This window comes from Canis lupus, chromosome 5 (genome assembly GCF_011100685.1).
Source record: "Canis lupus familiaris isolate Mischka breed German Shepherd chromosome 5, alternate assembly UU_Cfam_GSD_1.0, whole genome shotgun sequence".
NCBI lineage: Eukaryota > Metazoa > Chordata > Mammalia > Carnivora > Canidae > Canis > Canis lupus.
In genome coordinates this window covers 46,314,463-46,339,979 of record NC_049226.1, presented here as the reverse complement: position 1 = coordinate 46,339,979, position 25,517 = coordinate 46,314,463, and the positions used below count along the sequence as shown (strand labels likewise).

General features: G+C 37.3%; 1 protein-coding gene across 44 annotated transcripts in view; it reads left to right on the top strand.

The window, feature by feature from the left end:
• The window catches only part of UBE2U (ubiquitin conjugating enzyme E2 U), a 50,226-nt gene that overhangs the window by 1,128 nt on the left and 23,581 nt on the right, over positions 1 to 25,517 (top strand). For 10 of the 44 annotated variants that reach the window (XR_005359660.1, XR_005359668.1, XR_005359661.1 and 7 more), the window contains exons 2-8: positions 1,471 to 1,552; positions 2,721 to 2,813; positions 7,555 to 7,652; positions 9,835 to 9,939; positions 13,276 to 13,396; positions 21,771 to 21,819; positions 25,380 to 25,468. Coding sequence is in view for 35 of the 44 variants with exons in the window: in XM_038537243.1 (XP_038393171.1) it covers positions 1,471 to 1,552; positions 2,721 to 2,813; positions 7,555 to 7,652; positions 9,835 to 9,939; positions 13,276 to 13,396; positions 21,771 to 21,819; positions 25,380 to 25,468 (637 nt within the window). In the remaining 9 variants the exon portion in view is untranslated. Of the gene's footprint in view, positions 1 to 1,470; positions 1,553 to 2,720; positions 2,814 to 7,554; positions 7,653 to 9,834; positions 9,940 to 13,275; positions 13,397 to 21,770; positions 21,820 to 25,379; positions 25,474 to 25,517 lie in introns of those variants that run through there. The other 34 variants (XR_005359666.1, XR_005359662.1, XR_005359663.1 and 31 more) reach the window with 19 other exon arrangements.

Below are 25,517 nucleotides of genomic sequence, written 5' to 3'. Positions count from 1 at the left end.
TTTAAACCTCGAATATCAGGTAGTGATTAGTAGAGACAGGGTGTGCTCATGAATTACATTATTAAATAAGTAGTGTTTGGTTTTATCTACCAGAAGCCTAAGTCCCAGAAAGGCTCAGTAAAAATTTGGCCCCAGGATCCCATCCCAGGGTTTTCTGATCCCAAAGCCCTTGCTCTTAAGTTCTACTACTCGCTGTCTAAGGCACTTTTTTCCACCCAAGGCTATCAGATATAACGCCTAGGTGCCTTTCCTTTATAATTACAACACAGAGGAAGGCTTTGCCGGGAATCCCCCCACAGTGAGGTCCATAAGTGCGACAGGCCATGTGTGTCGCTTATGGTGTGGAGAATAAAAAAGGGAAGGCGGGGAGGGAGTGCTTAAGGGAACAGAAAGAAAGCCACCTTGGAGGGAGGGCTTCGAGGACTACCAACACTTGCTTCAGGTGTAGGTAGTTCACGGGCACTGTTCTATTTCCATCCCTGCTATAGAAGTGTTGTCTTCACTGGAGATGTTAGGAACAACTCTTGAGTCCAACAACAAACATCCAAGATGTTCGAACCTAATACTTAATGTTGTTTCTGCTCTACCTGAACTCTGTGGTTCTCTGGTAAAAGAGAATTTGCTGAAGAGAGAACGTGATATGTAACTATAAAAAATGTAGATAATAGAGATAAAATGTTTATCCAGACTAGCATTTAATATACTTTTAAAATTATTATTTATTCATGAGAGACACAGAGAGGCAGAGACACAGGCAGAGAGAGAAGCAGGCTCCATGCAGGTAGCCTGACGTGGGACTCGATCCCAGGACCTCAGGATCACACCCTGAGCCAAAGGCAGACACTCAACCACTGATGATCCACCCAGATGTCCCCAGCATTTAACATACTTAATAACTATGTTGGTTGCTCAGAAATATTTGCTGACTGTATCTAACTCTATCCCTCAGCATAAACGATAAACTTTTCCATGAAATAGATTGTCATCCCTCCATTGGGACATTAACTCAAGTGAAGGAAAATTTTATTTTTATACACAGAGTAATTTTGGAGTTGTGTCTTTCTTAATGAAACTTTTCTTCATGCCCTCCATAGAGCATCCATATAGTTTTTTGAAGCTTTGAAGATGCATCTTTCCAACTATTTCCTTCTTTTCTGTTTGGAATCTTCAGTTGGCTATTGATTTATATAAGCCACATCTCAATCTTGGCTTTGTAGTCCCACTTGTGATTTTCATGCTTATGATTTATTATGAATTTATTGTTGTATGCATTTCTTGGAATCTACCTTAACTTCTGCGTAATCAAACAATATAAAATATATAACATTTTCCTAAATCAACAAATAAATTTATCAGGAAAAGAAAATGTGGAGTTTCTGGAATTCATTATAACTTGACATCTGATTTTCAAAGCTGCAAAATTTAACGTTTACTTCTGCTTTGATTTTTTTTTTTTTTTTTTAACTAAAGGGTATTACTGCCTTTCCTGTAAGTGAAGATCTGATGGAATGGGGAGCCAATATTGAAGGTCTACAGAATACATTTTGGCATGGTCTGTATTTTCAAAACCAATTTACTTTTTAAAAGTCTTTTTTTTTTAAGATTTTATTTATTTATGATAGACAGAGGGGCGGGGGCAGAGAAGCAGGTTCCCTGCCGGGAGCTCGACATGGGACTCGATCCCGGGACTCCAGGATCACGCCCTGGACTGAAGGCAGGCGCTAAACCGCTGAGTCACCCAGGGATCCCCTTAAAAGTCTTTATACCATTATTAGCCTATCTTCTTTACATGTATAATAAGATTACGGTATATAAATTCTCTAGATTTCCAGAGGAATTCACGTTATTTTTTCATCATGTGGCTTAATTTTTTGTCACTTGTCAATGTAGATGGGAATTTTAGGTTTGAATTTTCCCTTATGCCAAATTTTAATGTCATTACACTTTTTAAGAAGCAGATGCAATAAAGCATATCATTTGGGAATATCATGTAAGTCTTCCATGAAATCAAAGAATAGGTATAAAAATTTCTACTTGCATAAAAATCCCACAGTTATCTCTCATTTTTGTCCTTTATGATTTTTCCCAAAATTTTCATAAATCAAATTCTCAAGAAGACTGGGCCACTATAAACTTTAATGGCCATGCACTCTTTCTTTGTGGATTGACAAAATAGAGTTGTTGAGTGAAGTAGGGGAGAAAAATGTCAGTGGCTAATTACAGTACATCTAACATGTGCTATTAATGGGTCTTGAATGCTGAGAAGAAAGTGGATTAGTTAATTTTGCCTTGGAAAGTCAGGAACCGGCTGGCTTCTCAAGGAAGTAACGTTTGAGTTGAGTCCTGAAGAACAGGTAAGAGTTTGTCAGATTTAGAAGGGAAAGGAAATTCAGTCTGAGTAAACAGCATGGCAAAAGCTTATAAACAAGAGACGGTTCTGGAAGAGTGAGTTCAGTAAATAAGAGCAATACAGTGAAAGGGGCGGGTGTTCAGGGATGGAGTTAGTGGATGAAAAGGCCTGGTGGGAAACAGGCTGAAAATACAGATTAGACTGTGAGGAGTCTATGAAATTATCTAGAGGACTCTATGTACCCTGTGATCCAATTTACTTATTAATAAAACTCTCGGGACCTCAGAAGCTAAACTATAGAGAATCTTCAGGTTTCAGTTAATCGGTACAACATGATGCTTTAGTAAAAATGTTTGTTTCTTTATTATAGGATTATTCTTCCAACTGACAATACATTTTACATCACAGTACAATTTTGTCCCTCCAGTTGTGAAATTCATAACAATTCCTTTTCATCCAAATGGTAAGGACCAAATGAGATTTTTATCATTGGGATTCTGTCCCTATTATCCTTGTTCCTTGTAAGTGTTTAATAATGTTTCTTTTTGGGGCACCTGGATGGCTGAGTTCTTTAAGCATCTGCCTTGGGCTCAGGTCATGATCCCAGGGTTCTGGGATTGAGCCCTACTTGGGGCTCCCCGCTCAGTGGGAAGCCTGCTTCTCCCTCTCTCTCTCCCTCTGTTCCTCCCCACTCCATCTCTCAAATCAATAAATAAAATCTTTAAGAAATGTTTCTTTTTAACAACCTTGTTATGGTTAAATTAGTAAGCATGGTTATTGGGGAAAATATAAAAAGACAGAAAAAAATTATCACCTTGAATCCAAATTCAGAGAGCTGTTCCTCTTAACTTTTAAACAATTTTTTTTTTTACTATATACATAGTAAAAAAATGTATTTCTTTTGGATAGTTTAAGGACTACATGTGAAGTTTATAAAGTGACATGTTTATTTCTGCATTACTAAACATTCTTCAAAAGGTTATTTTTAATGACTAAATGATAAACTTAACTATTTTTGTATTCAGTATTCTCATTGGCTCTGATTTATCCAATGATAAAAAAATGCACTGACAAATTAACATTAGAAAGAAATGAGTTAGGTTGCTATTGAAGTTATACACAAAATGAATTCCTGATGTATCAAAAAGTCTAAAAGTTTTAGATACTAAAAAGGTAGAAAATTGAATAGAATTTTTAATCAACTTGGTGAGGAAGGCTTTTCTAAATATGATAAAACCTAGAAACTGTGAAAAAAAAGCATGACAACTACTAAACTTTTAAAAAGTTCTACAGCAAAAAAAAAAAAAAAAAAAAAAAAAAAGTTCTACAGCCAACAATATTATAAACAGACAAAATACATCGACTTTTTCAAACCAAGGGACAATATTTGCAACGTGTAAAATAGAATACTTACAACATGTAAAGAATGCTTAAGAATCAATAAGAAAAAAATAAAGCGATAAAAAAGCAGGCAAAGGTTATAAACAAACATTTGATAGAAGAAACATAACAAAAATAAACATAAAGATATTCAGCCTCACTAGTAAGAAAATGAATGCATATTAAAACAATTATGATTCATCGTTTATGTTTGCAAAATGTTAAAAACTCTGACATAATGATAACCTTAGTGTGACCTTTTTGGGAAGCAGTTTGGCAGCTTCTAATCAGCTGTAAAATGCAAATAGCCCTAAATCCCTGTAATCCTGTGTTTATAAATTATTCCATAGATAAACTAGCACAGTGTGGAAGAGTATGTTTCATATTTAAAGATGCTTATTCCCAGTAAAAATTTTGAAAATAGGGAAAAGGGAAATAATCTCAGTGTCCATTAATATAGGAATTTTTAAGTAAAATATCTTAACAGCTATATACATAACAAGGTGGATATATAAAGCTAGACTTTTTGGTCACTGCTGTATTCCTAGAATATTCACTACCTGGCATAGAGCTGGTGCTCCAGTATTTTTTCATAAATATGTCTATAAAAATGCTGATGTTTATTGTTAGATGAAAAAAACCTCAGAGAATATGTAAGATATAATTCCATTTAATAAAAAATAAAAACAATACAGTTATACACGTCTATATGTATATTTGTATAGACCAACTGGTAAATTTATTTTTTTACAGATTTTATTTATTTATTTTGGAGAGAGAGAGTGCATGAATAAGGGGGAGGGGCAGAGGGGGAGTCTGATGCAAGGCTTGATCCCAAGGACCTGGGATCATGACCTGAGCTGAAACCAAGACTCAGATGCTTAACTGACAGAGCCACCTAGGCACCTCCAGGCCAACTGATAATAACTCTAAAGAGTGGCATAATAGGCAAGGGAGGTTTCATATTTTACTTTATGTATATTTATATAATTTTTTTCCAAGTACATTATTAGTTTGTAACTAAAACTTATTTTGGGCGCACCTGGGTGGCTTAGTTGTTGAGCATCTGCCTTCTGCTCAGGGCATGATCCTGGGGTCCTGGGATCGAGTGCTGCATCAGGCTCCCCACAGGGAGCCTACTTCTCCCTCTGCCTGTGTCTCTGCCTTTCTCTCTGTGTCTTTCATGAATAAGTAAATAAAAATCTTAAAAAAAAAAACAACTTATTTTTAAGGGATAAAATTAAATTAATGGTACACAATTTACTGTGTACGTTTGCTATTACTTGTTTAACATAAACACCTGTGGAGTCACCAGTTAAATGTAGTGAGAGGTCAGTGCTCTCATCCCTGAGTCCTTATACCTTCCATTTCCACAGAGTACAGAGAACCTCTGTCTCTAGAAGGGAAAGTACAGAAAACCTGTGATTTTTCTTCTTTCCCTCCCTCAGTCCTTGAGTGACTTACTTGTTGGGGAAATAGGAGAAAAAAGTGAACATTTGTGGCTCAGCACTTTCTTTCCTACCAGTCTTCCCTTAGAATGGGTGGCCTCTCTCTTTCTCCAGGCAGGACACAGGTAGGCCATCAGTTTGGGTGTTTAGTTCAAAGCAGCGGGGAGAAGGGAGGGCAGGAAGCTTTTGTGGAGCTCAATGAAGGCCACAGATCACATGCATTTTCCAATTCAGTCTTACCTACAGTAAAGCTGATATCTTTTCACTTCCATCTTTCAACACTTAGGTCTGTCTCCTTATCCATAAGCTTGAGAGGAGAGGAGTATTATTTATTAGTCCCCAAACTGCAAAGGATGGCTCTATATAGTTCTCTTTAGAGGCCTAAAGCCAAGTTCCCTTTTGGGATGTTTTTTACACTTCTACCAGTCACTGTGTCTAAAGTCCTCATTTTAGCACTCCAAATTTGAGCATTGAAACTTCAAAGACATTTTTTTTTTTTGCCAATTTGATAAAAATCTCAATGTTAATTTTAACAAGCTCATCTTTGAATACTTGTGAGTTAAACATTTTTTCATGTCTCAGGGAGCCCGGCGTAGGACTCAATCCCAGGCCTCCAGGATCAGGCCCTGGGCCGAAGGCGGCGCTAAACCCCTGAGCCACCCAGGCTGCCCTTGCAGTTACCTTTAAACTTAGATGATTGTTTCCCCCAAACACAATCAAATCATCATTTTAATATTCTTTTAGTTATTACATAGTCTTATTTTTCTCATTTAACTCCATTTAAAAAAATACTGATTTAATTAATTGTGTTAGGGCATAGGCCAAGCTTCTATGTATCTTTCTGCTCTGTGTATAATAGAACAAAGCTGGCAGAGAGGTTTCACCATCCTCAATGTGCAGGTATCATTTTTGGATGTAAGACTTTACTCTGTGGCCATTTCCAGCCAGTGGGAAGAGGAAAAGACAAGGCAGAACAGCTTCCTTCAGGAAGTATGATCTAGAAATTGCACACTTTCCTTCCGCTGAAATCCCACGATTACAACATAGTTACATAGCCACATCTTGCTGGAGGAAAGGCTGGGGAAAATGTGGGCAACCACGTATTTATCTAAAACCACAGGGATGGAGACTGGGGGTGAGGGTGGGGGCAGACATAGTGCTCCTTATTCCAGAAGAGATGGAAGAAAGGAAGCCTAACCTGAGGACAATGAGTTGTTTGCACAGCACTTGTTGTTTTTAAAGATTTTATTTTTCCATTCATGAGAGACAGAGAGAGAGAGAGGCAGAGACATAGGCAGAGGGAGAAGCAGGCTCCCTGTGGGGGAGGACCCAGGACCCTGGGATCCCACCCTGAGCCAAAGGCAGATGCTCTACCACTTACTTAACCACCCAGGTGCCCTCACAGCACTTGTTAATGCCATTTGTTGATACTCTTCTTTTGCTGCTGAGTCATCATTGCACTTTTAACATACAACAATTTTATTTTATTTTATTTTTTAACATACAACAATTTTAATACATGCCAGGATTTGTTTCTTTTTCTTTTTCTTTTTCTTTTTTCTTTTTCTTTTTCTTTTTTTTTTTGGCCAGGATTTGTTTCTAAAGGCTCTTACCACATTGTTTAATCTCATGTCCCACGCTGCAGTTATCATTATTGTAGTTTTACAGTACAGTGTCAAATCCAACACCTCTCTTTTCACCTTCTCAAAATTTTCTTTTTAGTTAACTTTTTATTGCAATATTTTCCTATTAGAGTAGAAATGTGGGATGCCTGAGTGGCTCAGCGATTGAGCACCTACCTTTGGCTCAGGACGTGATCCTGGAGTTCTGGGATCAAGTCACACATCAGACTCCTGCATGGAGCCTGCTTCTCCTCCCTCTGCCTGTGTCTTTGCCGCTCTCATGAATAAATAAATAAAAACTTTAAAAATATAGCAGAAATGTTTCCCTTATTCATTTGCTGAAGTTTTTTTATATATCAATAAGACAGTTATTAAAATGATACCTATCACTTGGGGGGAAGTTGCTAGACATCAGGTACTCTATTAAATATTTTTAAGTTCTTTTCAGTGATGGAAGGTACTTTCATCATATCCCCATTTCACATATTAGGAAAGTTAGACCTAGAGAAGTGAAGTTAAATTGCTCAACATTGCAGAGCTGACAAGTCAGGGAGTCAACATTCAGATCTCTGTGTATCTTATACCAAAGCCCATGCTTTTAATAGCTACACTATATCAGCTATCCGTCATCTTCACTGAAAATACTTTTCTGCTTTGTCTTTTGCTTTCTGATTTTGCCTATGATATTTTGATGTTCATAAATCTTAAATAATTTTATGACATGTGTCAATATTCATGTGTTATTTTAATGCAGTAGATCAAAATTCTGGTCGAGTCTGTATAGATTTTTTGGATGACCCTGAAAAGTGGAATACAAACTATACATTGAGCAGCATCTTACTTGCTCTCCAGGTAAGAAGAGATTAATATAACACTCTTTAATTCTGTCAATTATCCCAGTTACTCAAAATATAAGGAATAAGATGTGCAATGAATATTTAAATGTTTGAAGGATTTGTTTTTTTGTTTGTTTGTTTGAAGGATTTGAATAAGCTTTTTTAAATCAATAGAAATTTTATACCAAGGCTATAAAGTAGAACTTAGAAAGATTATTATTTTAAAGTGAAATTGATAGTTAAGGCCCTTTACAATGAAAGAATACATATTTTATTTAAAAAAAGAACTGGATAGGGGCAGCCCAGGTGGCTCAGTGGTTTAGAGCCACCTTCAGCTCAGGGCATGATCCTGGAGACAGACCCAGGATGGAGTCCCACATCAGGCTCCCTGCATGGAGCCTGCTTCTCCCTCTGCCTGTGTATCTGTCTCTGTCTCTCATAAATAAATAAAATCTTTGGGGAAAAAAAAAGAACTGGATGGTTTCAATTTTAGAAATATAGTCTTAAGTTTTCTTTTGGCTTCTAACTTGACTTCATAATATCGGAAATGGATCTTTCCTCATTCATGAGTGTTGCCTTCCTCAGAAAGGTGAATCAGATAGCTACAATTTAAAATGTTCAGCTTTATCCTTTGCTACTTTCTCTTTTGTAAACTTTCATATCAAACCCAGTGAACAATTAAAGCAGGGATTGTGTCTTCCTCTCAGATTGATACCTGTCTCTGGAATGCTCCTTTGCCCCTGGATTCACACATTGTCCTTAGAAGCATGCCTCAGTGTTGTGTTATTTCTGACCCTCAATGAACCTCCTTTCTCATCTGGTCCTAAAATAAATTATTTTAATAGCACTTGCTTTGACCACCTATAATCCAGCTCAGTAATGTTTCCATGTACCTACTCATTAATATTATCTGAAGATAATCTATTAAATTTGATTATCTAGAATACTTACATATTCTGGCTTAACTGAATTCTCTCAAACACATAGAATTATAATACAAATCCCATTTTTTATTTCTGAAAAAAAATTTTCTGTCTAGCCATCTTAGTGCACCGAGGAAAGCAGTCTTTTTTAAAGATTAAGTGTTCAAATATATTCACTCATTCACTCTGCAAATATGTGCTGAGCACCTACATGTGCTAGGTCATGTTTGGGAAGAGACATTTGAGCAAAATCTAAAGTAAGTGAACATAATTTGCAAATATCTGGGGTTGATCTTTTGGATTCCTTCAACTTGAGTCCTATTTCTGTCTATTCCACCTGAATTAGAATCTGCCTTAAGAATAGTAAAACTGAAGGTTCCTGGTAGCTTAGTCAATTAAGTATCTGGCTCTATTCCAGCTCAGGTCATGATCTCAGGGTTGTGAGATCAAGCCTCAAGTCAGGCTCCGCACTGGGCATGGAGCCTGCTTGAGATTCTCTCTCTCCCTTTGCCCCTCCTTCCCTCTCTAAAATGCATAAATAAAATCTCTTTTTTTTTAACCTTTTTTTTTTTTTTTTTTTTTTAAGATTTTACCTATTTATTCATGAGAGAGACAGAGACACAGGCAGAGGGAGAAGCAGGCCCCATGCAGGAAGCCCGACATGCGACCCAATCCCAGGACTCCAGGATCATGCCCTGAGCCAAAGGCAGACGCTTAACCACTGAGCCACCCAGGTGTCCCACATAAATAAATCTTAAAAAAAAAAAAATAGTAAAACGTTGTTTCACAGCTCTGTGCTCAGCAGGGAGCCTGCTTAGACTTTTCTCTCTTCTTCCTTCTCGCTTTCCCCTCCCCACCCTCGTGCACTGGTTCTCTCTCTCTCTCTAATTTAAAAAAAAAAAAAAAATAGAAAGGAAAAGAAAATCACTGAAAGTTATAAAGAAAAACCCCAACCCTAATGTGATTAGCATTTCCCGCTAATATTTTCTCCCATATTTTTGTGTAATCTTTCAGTTGCCCATTCACTGCAAGGTTAATGTCAGTTCTATTTCCTGACACCCGGGCTTCGGACTCTCCCTAACAGCACAGTGCAGCCCCATTCCTATTATATCTCATGCTTTTCTTCACTCACAGTGTTTGGTTCAATCCAGTTTAAAAACAGTATTTATAGAGTTCTCAATTCTAAAGTTACAAACCCAAGCGAGTCTTGCATCTTAAAAAGTGCTCAGTCCAGTTTCTGACTGGCAACTCATTTTCTCCTTCCCTTTTGCTCAGTCTGTCCGGGAAGCAGCTGCCTACATTGGAAGAGTCAGGGCCAATGAGTCCTCCACTGGGATGCCTTTCCGGACTTTCTTCAGAGAGGTCGAATTGATGGCTTTGGTATTTGAGGGATTTCTTTTGTCTCCCACCCATTGCGTGGTACTCGAAGGAAATTTCTGTCAGAGGGCTATAATACCGTAACACACATACTGTTTTCTTACCTGTCTTCCCCTATTGGATTGCAAGCTTCCCTTACTGGACTACAAACTCCTTGAGGTCAGGAAGCAGGTCCAGTTCATCTCCAATACCCAGGACAATGCTGACAGTAAATGCTAAATAACATTAATGAAAAAATGAACCTGAATTTTTTTTACTTTGTTCCAATTATGGTTTATATGTATAAATTATTTAACCTATTTTTCACTGACCATTTTATCTCAATTTTCCTATTGTTGAATCTAATATTTTAATGGCTATCTAATAGCCCTCTCAAGGCCAGTGCTTCCCAGTAGAACTTTCTGTGCTGACAGAAATATCCAATATCTATGCTGTCCAATACAGTAGGCACTAGTCACTTGATTATTGTGCCCTTGAAATGTTGCTAGTGTTACTGAGGAGTACTGTTTTTTTCATATATTTTGTTTAATTTCAATTTAAATAGCCACATATGGCTTGTGCCCACTGTAATGGACAGTACACGAATAAACCATAATTTCTGAGTACTTCCCTTTGAATAATAGATGAGATATAGGGACGCCTGGGTGGCTCAGCGGTTCAGCATCTGCCTTTGGCTCAGGGCATGATCCTGGACTCAGGATCAACTCCCACATTGGGCTCCCTGCGAGGAGCCTGCTTCTCCCTCTGCCTGTGTCTCTGCCTCTCTCTGTGTCTCTCTCATGAATAAAGAAACAAAATCTTAAAAAAGAAAATAGATGAGATTATGTATAATGATCACATTTTTTCCAGGGGAGTGGCTTTTTGAAATGGTGTGTAAAAAATTTAAAGTCTAAATATACCAATCATCTCCTAAAACTTTTATAATCTTACAGAAGATGATAAGAACACTTGTACTTAATGCAAAGATAAATAGCAACACCATCCATAAAAGGAATTCCAAATTCACAGGCCTTAACTAATTGGAAATTATAAATAGTACCTATTGTTGCTGTTGTTTACTAATGCTCCAGTTTTTTTGTACTTTTCCTCTGGAAAGCTGCTTTGTTGTTCCACACTATCACATGACATGGCTCATTTAAAAGTTGGACCTGGGACACCTGAGTGGCTCAGCGGTTTAGTGCCACCTGCAGCCCAGGGCATGATCCTGGAGTCCTTGGATTGAGTCTTGCAATGGGCTCCCTGCATGGAGCCTGCTTCTCCCTCAGCCTGTGTCTCTGCCTCTCTCTCTCTCTCTCTCTCTCTCTGTGTCTCTCATGAATAAATAAGTAAAATATTAAAAAATAAAAGACCTTTTCTTTTTACTATTTTAGCAGGGTGTCTGACTCACACATTTTAATATATTCCAGTTATTAAAAATCATTAAGTATACTTAGTAGCTTGTGTACACATAATATCAAAAGGTCTTAGGCACAGTGTCAATGTGAAGACTATTGAATAAACTTTACCAGATGTGCCTCTCTGAGTAGGATTATCACTCCAGCTAAAGACCAAAAACTTGTTCTTGAAGATAGATTTCATCTGCTTCCTACCCACTTTGAAAGGTTTGGTGTAATCCACACTGAATCCTTATTTAAGCAACTTAGAATACTTACTCTTGGAGATATAGCTCAAATGTGTTTTCCAAACAGAAAACTCAAATAACAGCAGTAAATTCTTACTGCCTTTGAAATATCAGACAACAGATTATTGCTTTCATTAGTGATGAGTGTCATCATTTCCATGACACTTAAGTCACAGTTATCCATTTTGACCTTCATCTATGCTTAGGTGTGCTAGTAGTTATTATCTTGGCTGCATCTTATCTAATTTGCATGTTGTAATATTCAGAATACTGAAATTATTGAATACATATTTGCAATTTGGGCAAATAATAATTTTGAGGTGCTAGATAAACAAGATCATGGTCTGGCCGAAAAGTTTTGGTTACTCTGGGACCCCTATTTAGTCTAGATGCACATATACTATAGCAGGCAGAATTTTAAAGATATTGCTCCAAGACTTCCATCCTCTGGTTATTCAATCTAATCTACTTACTGCTGTTAAAGGGCTTTGCAGATGGAATTGCAGTTACTAATCAGCTGATCTTAAAATAGGAAGGTTATCCTGAATTATAGAGGCAGACCCAAAGTAATTATGTGACCCCCTTAACAATAGGAGAGGAAAGCAGAAGAGTCAGTCAGAGAAATAGAATGGGAGGAGAATGTATGTGGCAGGAGGAAACATCAGAGAGATTCCAAGCATAAGAAGGATTTTTCATACCTTAATTGCTGTGAGATGTTGGGGTCCAAATGTAACCTGCGAGAGACCTCTTGGAGCTAAGAATGGCCCCAAGCTAATAGCCAGCAAGGAAACAGTGATCTCAGTCCTACAAAGATAAGGGACTGAATTCAGCTAAAAACAACCTGAGCTTGGAAACATTCTTTCAGAACCTCTGATGAGAGTGTAACCAGCTGACACTTTGATTTTAGTCTTGTTAAATCTGGAAAAGAGAAACCAGACTAACCACCTTAGACTTCCCGCCTACCAAAATGTGAAATAATAAATTTGTATTGTGTTAAGCTGCTAAATTTGTGCTAATTGGTTACAGCAGCAATAGAAAACTATAGATACCAAATTAATCATTCAATAATCTGGAGGGATGTTGAAGTATACATAGCCTTACTACATATATTTGTTTATCCATGACCTAAATAATATGTTATGTTAAAAATTACACTTCTTTTTTTAACGGAAATGTTTCAGTGTTGCCTAATGTTGAGTTTCCTTTATATGTAAATCAAATTTAAATTCATGTGAGGGATCCCTGGGTGGCGCAGCGGTTTGGCGCCTGCCTTTGGCCCAGGGCGCGATCCTGGAGACCCGGGATCGAATCCCACGTCGGGCTCTCGGTGCATGGAGCCTGCTTCTCCCTCTGCCTATGTCTCTGCCTCTCTCTCTCTGTGACTATCATAAATAAATAAAAATTTTAAAAAATTCATGTGATAAAAAAGAATAGGCTAGAAGAAGGAACTTGTAGCTTACTTTGATCCTAATATTTGGCTCTTGAATATACAACAGTATAAAGCCAAGATAGAAAAAAATTTAAAAAATAAATAAAAAATAAAACCAAGATAGACCAAGAGTTCCCTGAGAGTAAGGGCCATGTCTCATTTGTCTTTGTATCTGTCTCCAGATGGATACAGAGTAGGCATGTAATAAACACTTGTTACTGTTGGATGTGTTGGCTTGTCTTTTTGCTTTAGCAAAAGAGTTTAAGAATGTTTATATTTTTTCTTATAGGTTATGCTTTCTAATCCAGTTCTAGAAAATCCAGTGAATTTGGAAGCAGCCCGAATGCTGATTAAAGATGAATCTCTGTACAAACAAATAGTTCTAAGACTTTTCAGCCAACCAATACAATGTAAGAAGTGCCTCCTTATTGTTTTTGCCAATTATTAATTATGCATTTATAGCAAATAAATGGTTTAGCAAATAACTGTTATAGTATTTTCTGTATCCATTTTCAGTAATGAAATCATCCTAAGATTTCTCCTACTGTACCTGTTTGTCAAGCCAATCAGTTATCAAAAAAACAATTAAAAAGTGGTTCTTTAGAGATTATCAGCAATCATAAGCTTAGTAGTTTTAAATGTTCTAGTCATATGGATGGATGGTACTGACTAAAACTTATTTACCCATCATAAAGATATGACATCTGATTTTAACTCTTTGTTCTATGATGGATATTTCCCAGATTTCACCTGCAGTACCCCAGATCTTACTGAACTGGGACTCCTTTCCTCTTGATTAGCAAAGTGTTCAGCTTTTTGTTTGGAAGAGATCACCCCTGAAAGTATTTCTTCTAAGAGTCCATGTGGAAATGATACCTGAGGCTCTTCAATCTTTCTGCTTTCTTGACTGGTATTGGTGGAGTAGTTTTTTGATACCCTAGTTTTACCTCTTCATGATTTAACCCAGCATTTCTACTGCTTCTGTGTTCTCTTTGTGGTTAGCAGAATAATACTGTTGGCTCCTTATGCCAGAGGAGTTCATCACAAATGAGGATTGGGCCCCCAGTGACATAGTTCTTTCCTCTATATCTTGCCCAGCTGTGCACAGCAGCCAGGCATAGCGGCTGCTGTCATTATCTCCCTAATAGCAAGCCTTGCTGTTCAGACTCATTCTGCCAAAGGGATCTCTCACATGCTTTTTCTTTCAGATGTCCCCTGTTTCTTTTTCCAGTCCCCTTCCAGGGTCTGCCAGTCCATTAGCTGGGTCTGTACAATTGTGAGGAAGTTCAAGTGCTCCCCCACAGCACTTTGAGTCTGGTGCAAATCAAGCAATGTCGATTAGGCATCCATTTTGGTGCCTTCAAACATTTCATGATTATTGTGGAGTCCCTCAAACATTCCCTGAGTTTTGAAGCTGGTTAGTACACGGAGGTATCCTATTGCATCACTCTGACCACATTTCTGACCTACCAGTATACTGTAGCATCTACTACTGTATCCTTTCTGCTCAGTTACTATTTGTGCAATGAATGAATGAACAATTTATATTACTTAACCTTCCATTGAGCTCTGTGGTACTACCACTTTAAAGAAATATTCTGTAATAAAAGTATATCCCAAAAAAAAAAACTATATCCATAGCCTGGTAAATGGAAATTTAAAAACTGGTTTTAAAGGCTTTTATATGGCAAATGATTCTGTGCAACAAATTTTGGGTTTGCCTTGCCAAAAAGAATGATGAGAAAGAAACTGGTGAGAAGTCAGCCCTTCCTTTTGTCCACCTGCCCACTAGATGCCATCCTTCACTCCTTTTGCTTCTCCAGCTGTATCATCAAGCCAGACAGAAAAGCTGCCCCAGTTGCCAAATCACCCTGCTGATGAGCAACAGCAAATAGTACTTTGGCAGGTTTTCACTATATTCTTTAGTTATGTTGGTGAAATATGTGGAAATCCAAGACAGTAAATAGTTATAAGTTTGCTTGCCATCTCAGCCAGACTAGGAGTGGTAGCCTTGGGTACCATGAAGAGAATGACTTCTTGCAGCTTCCAAGGGAAAGAGTGTCCATGATATAGCAGAGACATCTGCTAAGGGGCAAGGAGTGGGAAAGAAGTTGCAGAAAACTCATTCACCCTAAATTATATGGTAGTCTAGAACTATGTGGATGTCTGTGAAAAACTGCATCCAGTGAGAATTACTTGTAACTACTTGAAAAGTGTCACTAGAATGCTGCAAGAATCATCTTTCATCTATTTCAAATGTTAATAAAGAGGCCTAGAAAAAGCATAAAGGGAATTGCCACATTTCTAAGTAACACAAAACTGGAACAGATAGTTTATTGTATAAATGAGAAACTCAAGGGCCAGCGAATGGTGTCATCTCTGTAGGTGTTGATTATAGGCCAGAACTATATCCTCAGTATCCAGTGTAGGCCCTGGTTGTAGGTATTGAATAAAAATTTGTAGAATGAACAAATGAAGAAATACGTGTAAACTTAGATCTTGATTTTACTTCATAGTTTACAGAATGCTTTTACATATATTTATTCATCTGATCCTCAGACTCTTCCTCAGTAGGAGCTGAGGATCATTGATGAAGTGGTTGGCTCAAGGCTGCAGAGAGCAAGCTGCAGAGCCAGAGCTTCAAACTAGGCATTCCCCTTCCCTTGTGCCTACAAATTTAATGGAATGAGCATAAAGTCATTCACTTGGAATCAAAGGATTAAAATTTCCAAGTAAAGAATGGGAGAGGCCTGACTTGATAACAGAACTCTATGAAAAAATTCTTGGGGAGCTATTTGATCATAAACTTAATGTGAACCACTAATAGGAAGTGCCCTTCCTCTAGGCATGTGTTGTATGATAACTCCACTCCACTCTGATGTGGTGGGCCCTTGTCTGGAATACCAGCATGCTCAATTTGGAGCAGCACATTTACTGAGCTGAAGAAACTGTATATATTTAGCTGGTGGGAAGAAATGACAAAAGGCAGTTGTAAAAGCTGTTTTCAAATATTTGAAAGACTTTCATATAGAAAACGGCAGTTTCTTCTTTGTTTCAAAAAACTAAAGTAGCTACACTCAGCTCTACCTTCCCCAGGCCTACTAGATTGTAGCTGCTATAGTTCAGAATCTGCCGGCTTGGCCCTGCCTTGTACCAGAACATACCTTGACTATACTGGGGACTTTCCCCTCATAATCAGTGGTCTGGAATTAATTTTTTATCCTAAGCCTAAGCCTGGTATTTGGTATGCAGACATGCAAATGCCTCTCATTCCCCAAACCTTACATAACGTGTTGCTTGCCTAGCCTGAGCAGCTAGGTCTTGAACTTGGTGTAATTGACAACAACATGTTAAGCTCTGAGCCCAGACCCAGCTCAAGGTGGGGGTCTCAAAGACATTCCCCAATCCTGCCCTCCTCTTTTGGACCTGGGCCCTCTCTCCCTTACTGATAGTGAGTCCCAGACTGCCCAGGACAGTCCTGGTATAATTATTTCTAGCATCCCCTTTGACTTTGTGCTCTGGTTTGCACAACAAATTACATAGTCACTTGGATGCCTGACTGATCTCTCTTACCAGCAAATGCCGTGGAAGTTGTAAGCATCCCTGGCGGTAACGCCCATCCAGATCCTGGCTGGCAGGAGGGAGAACTTTCTAAAAATTCAAGTTGCTTAAGAATGGAAAAGGCTGCCATCACTAATAGCCTGCTTTGAGAACTAGTGTTCAGTTAGTAAAGTTTAAGAGCTCTTTTTTGTGGATGCTGTGAGAGAGCTTCTTACTCAGTGTTGAGAGTTGGACTAACAAAGGGGTTTTTCAAGTACTTTCCAACTTAGGCCTCAACTTGTTTATGAAAACTTGGAAGAGGGAGGAGAAGAGGTCTGGAAGGAGATAACGCATAACAGCTATCTTGCTTCCCAGCTTTTGTGTTGCTACTTATTTACTAAAGTGTCACAAAGAGATTTTATATAAGCCTGTATGTACTTTTTTTCCCAAGCTGAGTGAATTTTTATTTCTATGTGGTTATATAGTCAAATAATATTTATCTTCTGTTTATCATGGTTTTTTTATATTTTTATTTTTTTTTAATTTTTTATTTATTTTATGATAGTCACAGAGAGAGAGGGAGAGGCAGAGACATAGGCAGAGGGAGAAGCAGGCTCCATGCACCGGGAGCCCGATGTGGGATTCGATCCCGGATCTCCAGGATCGCGCCCTGGGCCAAAGGCAGGTGCCAAACCGCTGTGCCACCCAGGGATCCCTATCATGGTTTTTTTAAAATCATCAAGTTTATATAATCATTAAAAATCTTTGTTTGAAAGAAAATAGAAGAGTATAAAAATAGTAAAATTCACTATCAGTGTCACACCTGACATAATTTTTCTTTTCGCCAGGCATATTCCTGTAGCTTTTGCTAAGTAAAGGAGAGTCATACTAATAAGTTTCAGATATTTATCTGAATAAACTGTAATATAATAACTGCCAGATATTATGACAGTGATCATTAGAATAGAGAGGAATTATAGAAATATTAGGGAGATTATAATACTAATTTATATCCTACAGCTTTAAAAAAAACCTGGTCATTCTGCAAATCCATCCCATTCTTCTTGTGGTTAGGAAGATACTATGATAGGCATTTGATCCTTCTTCAGTTCATGCTCTGAATTAGTTCATTGACAGCTTTTTTTGTTTGTTTCATCCTCCTAACAGTAGAACAATTTTAAAGAAAATGGGTTCTGTGCTTAAAGTAGGTGATGTCTCATAGGACTTCTGGTTTGGTTTTTCTCTTTAGAGGGACTGTTTTTTACTGTTAGTTGCAGGAATACGCCTTCCTGGATGTCAGCAAAAAAGAAATTTAGTCCAATAGCATAGCTTACTCATTAAAGAACATGAGCTTTAGCACCATTGTACAGACCTAGTGTGGTTGTTGATGATTACGTTGTTGTTATAGATAGCCTGTTATTCATAGATGTCAGGAGATACAGCAACCAAGTTTAACAGGATGGTGTGTGTGGATCTCCTTGGCAAAATTAGAACCTTTTTTTCTTGTTTGTATTTCATTGTACCAGGTAGTCCAGTAACTTTTAGCAAAGTATCTAGTTGCTAGTTTTAACTAAAAATATTATTTATTTTCTATCAAATATGTTTATTTTCTATCAAAGAAATATGTTTATAGCTTCAAAGAACAAATTATATGAATCATTTTTTCCCCAAATGAATGGGGAATCAGCCCAGGGCCTGATCCTGGAGACCTGGGAGCGAGTCCCACATCGGGTTCATGTTTTCTATTTCTTCCTGCTACAGTTTTGGGAGGTAGAAATTTATCCATTTCTTCTAGGTTTTTGGCATATGAATTTTTATAATATTCTCCTATAAACCTTTGTATTTCTATGATGTCACTTGTTATTTTTCCTCTTTCATTTCTGATTTTTGAGTTCTCTCTCTCTCTCTCCCTTTTTTCTTTTTATGAGTCTGGCTAAAGTTTTATCAGTTTTGTTGATATTTTTAAAGAACCATCTCCTGATTTCATTGATTTGTTCTATTTTTTATTTCCTATTTTGTTTATTTATGCTCTAACCTTGATTATTTCCTTCCTTTTACTGGTTTTAAGTTTTGTTTGTTCTTCTTTTTCTAGCTCCTTTAGGTGTAAGGTTAGATTGATATTTTTCTTGCTTCTTGAGGCCTGTATTCCTTTAAACTTCTTTCATTTTTTTTAAAAGATTTTATTTATTTATTCGAGAGAGTGACAGAGCAAGCATGAACAAGGTGGTGGGGGGATGGGCAGAGGGAGAGGGAGAAGCAGACTCCCCTCTGAGGAGGGAGCTGATGCGGGGCTTGATCCCAGGGCCCTGGGATCATGACCTGAGCCACCCAGGTGCCCCTAAACTTCTTTCAAAGAACAACTTTTGTTGCAACCCAAAGATTTTAGACCATTGTATTTTTGTTTTCATCTGTCTCCCTGTATTTTTTTTTATATGCTTTTTGATTTCCTTGTTGACCCATTCATTGTTAGTAGCATGTATTTGTGTTCTTTCCAGAGTTTTTCTTGCAGGTGATCTATAGTTTCATAGTGTTGTGGTTGGAAAAGATGTGTAGTGTGATTTCAGTCTTTCCGAATTGGTTGAGACTTGTTTTGTGGCCTAACGTGATCTAAAGAATGTTCTGTGTGCCCTTGAAAAGAATGTGTATTCTGCTGTTTCAGGATAGAGAGCTGTGAATATGTCTGTTAGACCATCTGATCCAATGTATCCTTCAAAGCCACTGTTTCCTTATTGATTATCTGTTTGGATAATCTATCCAATGACATGAGTGGGGTGTTAAAGTCCCCTGCTATTAATGTATTTCTGTCAAGTTCTTTTTTTATGCTTATTATTAGCTGCTTTATGAATTTGGGTGCATAAATATTTACAATTGTTATATTTTCTTGTTGGATTGTTCCCTTTATGATTGTATAGTGTCCCTCTTTGTCTTTGTTACAGTCTTGGTTTAAAATCTATTTTGTCCAATATTTGTATTGCTATGCCAGCTTTCTTTTTACTTCCGTTTGCATGATAAATGCTTTCCCATCACTTCATTTTCAATATGCATGTGTCTTTAGGTCTGAAATGAGTCTTTTTGAGGCAGCATATAGATGGGTCTTACTCCTTTATCCATTCTGTTATCTTGTGTCTTTTGATTGGAGTGTTTAGTTCATTTACATTCAAAGTAACTATCGATAGGTTAGTACTTTGCATATGCGTTACTGGTTTTTGATTTGTGGTTTACCATTAGGTTTATATATAGCATCATATGCATGTAACAGTTTATATGAAGTTGATGGTCACTTAGGTTTGAACCCATTGATTACTCCTCTCCCCCTGTTTTAGGTATATTGTGTTATACTGTACATACTTTTAATTTGTGAATCTGTTGACTGATTTTTATAGATATATTTAATTGTACTGCTTTTGTGCTTCCTACTTTTCTTACTCGTGTTTAGTCTTGTCATGTATAGTCATGTATAGTCTTTCTATTCCACTGAAAGACACTTTTAACACTTCTTGTAGGGCTGGTTTAGTGGTGATGAATTCCTTTAACTTTTATTGGTCTGGAAAACTCTATCTCTCCTTATTTTCAGAATGATAGCCTTGCTGGATAGAGTATTCTTGAGTGCAGGGTTTTTTTCTTTCAGCATTTTGAATATATCATGCCACTCTCTGGCCTGCAAAGTTTTCGCTGAAAAATCAGCTGGTAGCCTTACAAGGTTTCTCTTGTATGTAACTGTTTTCTTTTCTCTTGTTGCTTTAAAAATAATCTTTTTCACTACTTTTTACCATTTTAATTATTATGTATTTCTATGTGGACCTCCTTGGGTTGATTTTCTTGGGGGCTCTCTGTGCCTCCTGAATTTGGATTTCTGTTTCCTTCCCCAGATTTGGGAAGTTTTCAGTTATTATTTCTTCAAATACATTTTCTACCCTCCTCCTCTCTCTCTTCTCCTGGGATCCCTATTATGCAAATGTTATTATGCTTGATAGTGTTACTGAGTTCCCTTATTTTTTTTTCATTTTTATTTTTTCTCTCTCCTATTCAGCTTGATTCCTTTCTATTACTCTGTTTTCCAGGGCACTGATCCATTTTTTTGCTTCCTCTAGGCTGCTCTTTATTACATTTAGTGTATTTTTAATTTTAGTTATTGAGTTCTTCATTTCTGATTGGTTCTTTTTTATGTTTTTCCATATCTTTTTTGAGGGTCTCCTTGAGGTCCCCCATTCTTTTATAAAATACAGTGAATATCTTTGTGACCATTACTTTAAATTCTCTATCAGACATATTACTTATTTCCATTTTGTTTAGCTCTCTTGCTATGATTTTGCCCTGTTCTTTCATTTGAGGCATATTCCTCTGTCTCCTCATTTTGTCTAACTCTGTGTCTGTCTTTGTGTTAGGAAGGTCAGTAATGTCTCCTTCTATTGGAAGTAGTGACATATGTAGAAGAAGTCCTGTAGTGCCCTACTGCTCATGTCTTCTGTTCACCAGAACCTGGTTATTCAGGGTTGCCTCCTGTGTGTGTTGTACATGCACCACTATTGTAGATGACCTGTTTTTGCCTTCAGTCATCTTAGTGGCTCTCTTTTCCTGTCAGAAACAGGCTTTTGTCCCTGTGTTGTTAGTGGACTGGTCTAGGGCCACTTCAGGCTTGAGTTGAGTCAGACCAGGTGTTTGCCAGAGATGCAGTAGAATCAAACTGTAGGGCACTTTCCAAGTGTTGTTTCCTACATTGTCTCTTAAGTTCTGAAGTGTAAATCTGCGTGCTTTTTATTGGTGTCCCTCATCATGTCATTAGGTTTCAAATTTCTGGCTAAGACAATTACCACTTGACATCTTTTATCTTGAAAAAAATTGTTTAAAAAGATGTATTTATTTTAGAGAGAAAGAGGATGTGTGAGCAGAGGAAGGGGCAGAGGAAGAGGGAGAGGGAAAGAAGCAGACTTCCTGCTGAGTATGGAGCCCAACACAGGGCTCCACACAGAACTAGATGGAGAGCTCATCACTGGTCTTGATCTCATGACCTGAGATCATGATCTGAGTTGAAATCACAAGTTGGATGCTTAACTGACTGAGCCATCCAGGCACCTCTCACTGTGAAACTTTTTCTTACCTATTTTTCTTTTCCTCTTCTTGAGGTTTTATGCTTTATTTTTATTCTTTTATTACCATTTTATTGAGACTTTGGAAAGAGTTTACATAAAGCTATGTATTCATTCTTCCAAGTCAACCAGAATCCTTTCATATTTTTCTTTACAGTGAGAGAGAACAGCCTTGAGTTTCCTAAAGATCCACATAAACTTACCAGGTAAGTTTATATTGTTCCATGTCAATTTCTTTCTCTCTCTTGCTCTCTTTCTTTCTGTCTTTTTTCTTTCTTTCTCTTTCATCTCTACACCCAACATGGGGCTCAAACTTATGAGCCTACTGATTAAACCCCTACAACTCTCTGGATATTTAGTTGTGTAATATCACGATTAAGAGTAAAGGCTCTGGAATCATCTGGCCTGTGTTAAAATTCTCAGGTACTGGGCAGCCTGGGTGGTTCAGCGGTTTAGCGCCACCTTCAGCCCAGGGTGTGATCCTGGAGACCCAGGATCGAGTCCCACATCGGGCTCCCTGCGTGGAGCCTGCTTCTCCCTCTCCCTGTGTCTCTGCCTCTCTCTTTCTCTCTGTCTCTCTCATGAATAAATAAATAAAATCTTAAAAAAATAAAAAATAAAATAAAATTATCAGGTACCACTACATATTAGCTATGTGACTCTGGGCAGATAACTTTCACTCCTGTTTCTAGCAATATTTTAAACTTTTCATTATGGTATTAGTTATGATGATCTGTGATCAGTGTTGCTTCCATGAACTAGCACTACCCCATCTCTCTTCTTCCCTTAATGAATGTTCTTGTTTCCTTCACTGGCTCTTCTTAACTCTTAATTGGTTTCTGATCTTTCTTTTCTAAACACTTACTTACTCTTTCTGCGTTTGTTTTCCCTAATGGCATCATCTATCAACCTTTATGTTGATTTGACCCAAATCTCTTACTTCCAGTCTCAATTTCTCAGTCACACTCCTAAAGGTCATCACCTAAAACCCATGTTTAAATTTAAACTCATATTTTACTTCAGAATCTCTAGATGCTTTCTGTTAATAGCAAAATTAAATGGTCTTCTGGGCTTTAGAAGAATATTTGACCCGTAGATTCCTTCACCTTTCACACTCTATCAGAAAACCAGCCCAGTCATTTCATTAGCATGTCAGAGATTCATCTCCTCCCCTTCATAGTCTCTGCTCCCACCCTCTCTTAGCTCTGCATTTCTTGCCTGAATTACTGCATCTCTTTCCTAACTTGTCTCCCTGCATTTAATCTCTCATATACTCTACTCCGCATACTAATGCCAGAAAAAACTCTTACACACTCGGTTCATAATTTACTTGCCTTATTCAAGAACTTCTGGTTACTCTCTATCACCTAATAAATCAGATTACTGAGTCAACTCTAGCCCATTCTCTGCCTAAATCTGAAGACCTGAGTTGCCCATTTTCAGTTATTTTATCAAATTCCAATTCCTCTGAAATTGGAACTCTCCACTCTAGTCAATGATCTCGTTACTGTTGTCTCATCCCCCAACATGCTCTATCTGTGGAAGTGCACACACCATGCTCCTTCTCTTCTGAGCCATTACTAGTACTGTTCTCCTTGCCTGAAATGCCTCCCCCAACTCTTCCAGGTCCATATCCCAAGTGACTCCTTCCCTAAAGACTCCCAAGACAAAGTTACATCTCTCTCTTCCAACCTTTTTAGCTTAGTACCACTGCCAAAGAAGTATCTGTCATTGTCATTTCCAAATGTCTGTGTTAAATGATGAAACAGTTTATATGTTAATATATAAAGTTATTCTATTAGCCAATTTAGGTATATATCTTATTTTCCCAATAGGATAATAAGCTCTGATACTCAGTTTTAAATTATGTCTTCTACTTTTTCATATTCATAATGCCAATGATAATACTCAATAAATTCCTGTTAATGTTTCAAATTATAAACACATGTGTTTTTCATACTTCCCTGTAAACTTAGTAGCCTATCTGAATAATCATAACAAGTGTTCATGTTCTCTTATTTTAAGGCACTGTTTCTTTTACAGAATTGAAAATGCAATATTCTCAAATGTTTAAGACCTTCTGCTTTGTATATTCAAACTATTCCAAAGTTATACCTTTTAGGGTAATATTTTTAATTATTCTGGGGAAGAAAAGAAAGCCCCTGAAGGCTAACAGTTTGAAATTGAACAGGACACTGCTGGGAAGGGAGAGGGTCAGGGGTCGTCTCGTCAAACAGACAAAAAAAAACAATGGAGACGATTGTGCTTAAAGACGGTGTATTTTCTTTCACAAGACAGTGTGTTGACAGTTTCCTTCCTCTTGGGTCATTGTTGTCTGCTAAATGATCTGTGACAGCAAATTGATCACAAGCTTTTTCATGCAGGAGATATAATGCAGCCTTTCATTTTGTTACCTCTTTTGCCAAATGCTGAAACATTTTGTTGGCAAAATTAATGTTGGTTTAATATGTCATTTAGTGGTGTAAAGCTCCGCAGGTAGCTCTGGAAACAATAATGGTAGTGATTAATTTATCTTTATCCGGTTTTAGATTTCTACTAAAGTGTGATTGCAAAAACAATAATATATTTGAAAAATGTTACTCTTAAAATTAGATATCTGTAATTATCACTTAAGTAAATGATGCAGTAAAGAATTTAGATATTGTCCCATGAATTTCCAAATCAAGGCCAATATTTAAAGTACCTACAATTCACCTATAAAAAAAATTAATGCTGGTGTACTTGTTCTGACCGAAAAGTTGCTTCTTCCTTCAGAGAGCTGAGGACTTCAAATTCAAAACGGACGTAAATTAGATCTTTTACATCTGATGTTTCTGCATCTATTTAAGCCAGCTAATTGGTGATTTCACATGTCTGAAGAACATCCCAAAGGAATATTTTGTTTGTAGAGTGTTGAGAATCTCTGCAAGTAAAATATTTGCGGGGAGAAAAAATTAGAAGTGAACTTACTTAAGTGTTTCACAAATCCTGTTCAATATGTTATAACAACCTTTGCTCTCCCATTAGGCTAAAGTAATATTAGCACAGGGAAGGAAACATGCCGGCAGGACTGTTAGAAAAGTGAGTTTTTCTCCCTCTGTGAAAATGGCCAGATTATGTATGAAAATTAACTGATCTCCATTCTGGTGTTTTATTTCTCCTCATAATAAAAAGGAAACAAAGGTAGCTTTACTAAAATTTGGCATCAATATTTAAGAAAACTTTATTGTAGAAAGAGAAAATATGCAAGTGTGATGCTTTTCTTAAAATTCTTTTTTAATATTAGTCGTGAAAGGCAGATGTCTTAAACTTGTGTTTCTCTTTTTAAAATGAACACATGGGGATGCTTGGGTGGCTCAGCAGTTGAGCGTCTGCCTTCTGCTCAGGGCATGATCCTGAGTCCTGGGATCGAGTCCCACATCGGGTTCCCTGCACAGAGCCTACTTCTCCCTCTGCCTATGTTTCTGCCTCTCTCTCTCTCTCTCTCTGTCTTTCATGAATAAATAAATAAAATCTTTTAAAAAATGTACACACGAGTGTACACTTTTTGCATTTATTTTTGAAATATGTTTTAGATAGTTTTCCCTTTTTGTGATTTGTATGTATTAGTGGAGAAATTGATATATTAGATCATTTGTTAAAAATTGCAAATCAGTGTAATGTCTTATGGCCGGGTATTGTTATCTGAAACAGTCTACTCTGATAAAATAATTTTAAAAAAGAAACTTGCAAATACTCATTATCTGATTTTAATGTATATTTTCAGATCAATTAAAGCAGTCTCATTTAATGATTACTACAAGACATGGTCTGGAATAGCCACATCAAAAGCCACAGAATATTATAGAAGTTCATGTAAGGTGATCTAGCCTTATCTTCTGTCCTTTCAGTATATATTAATCTC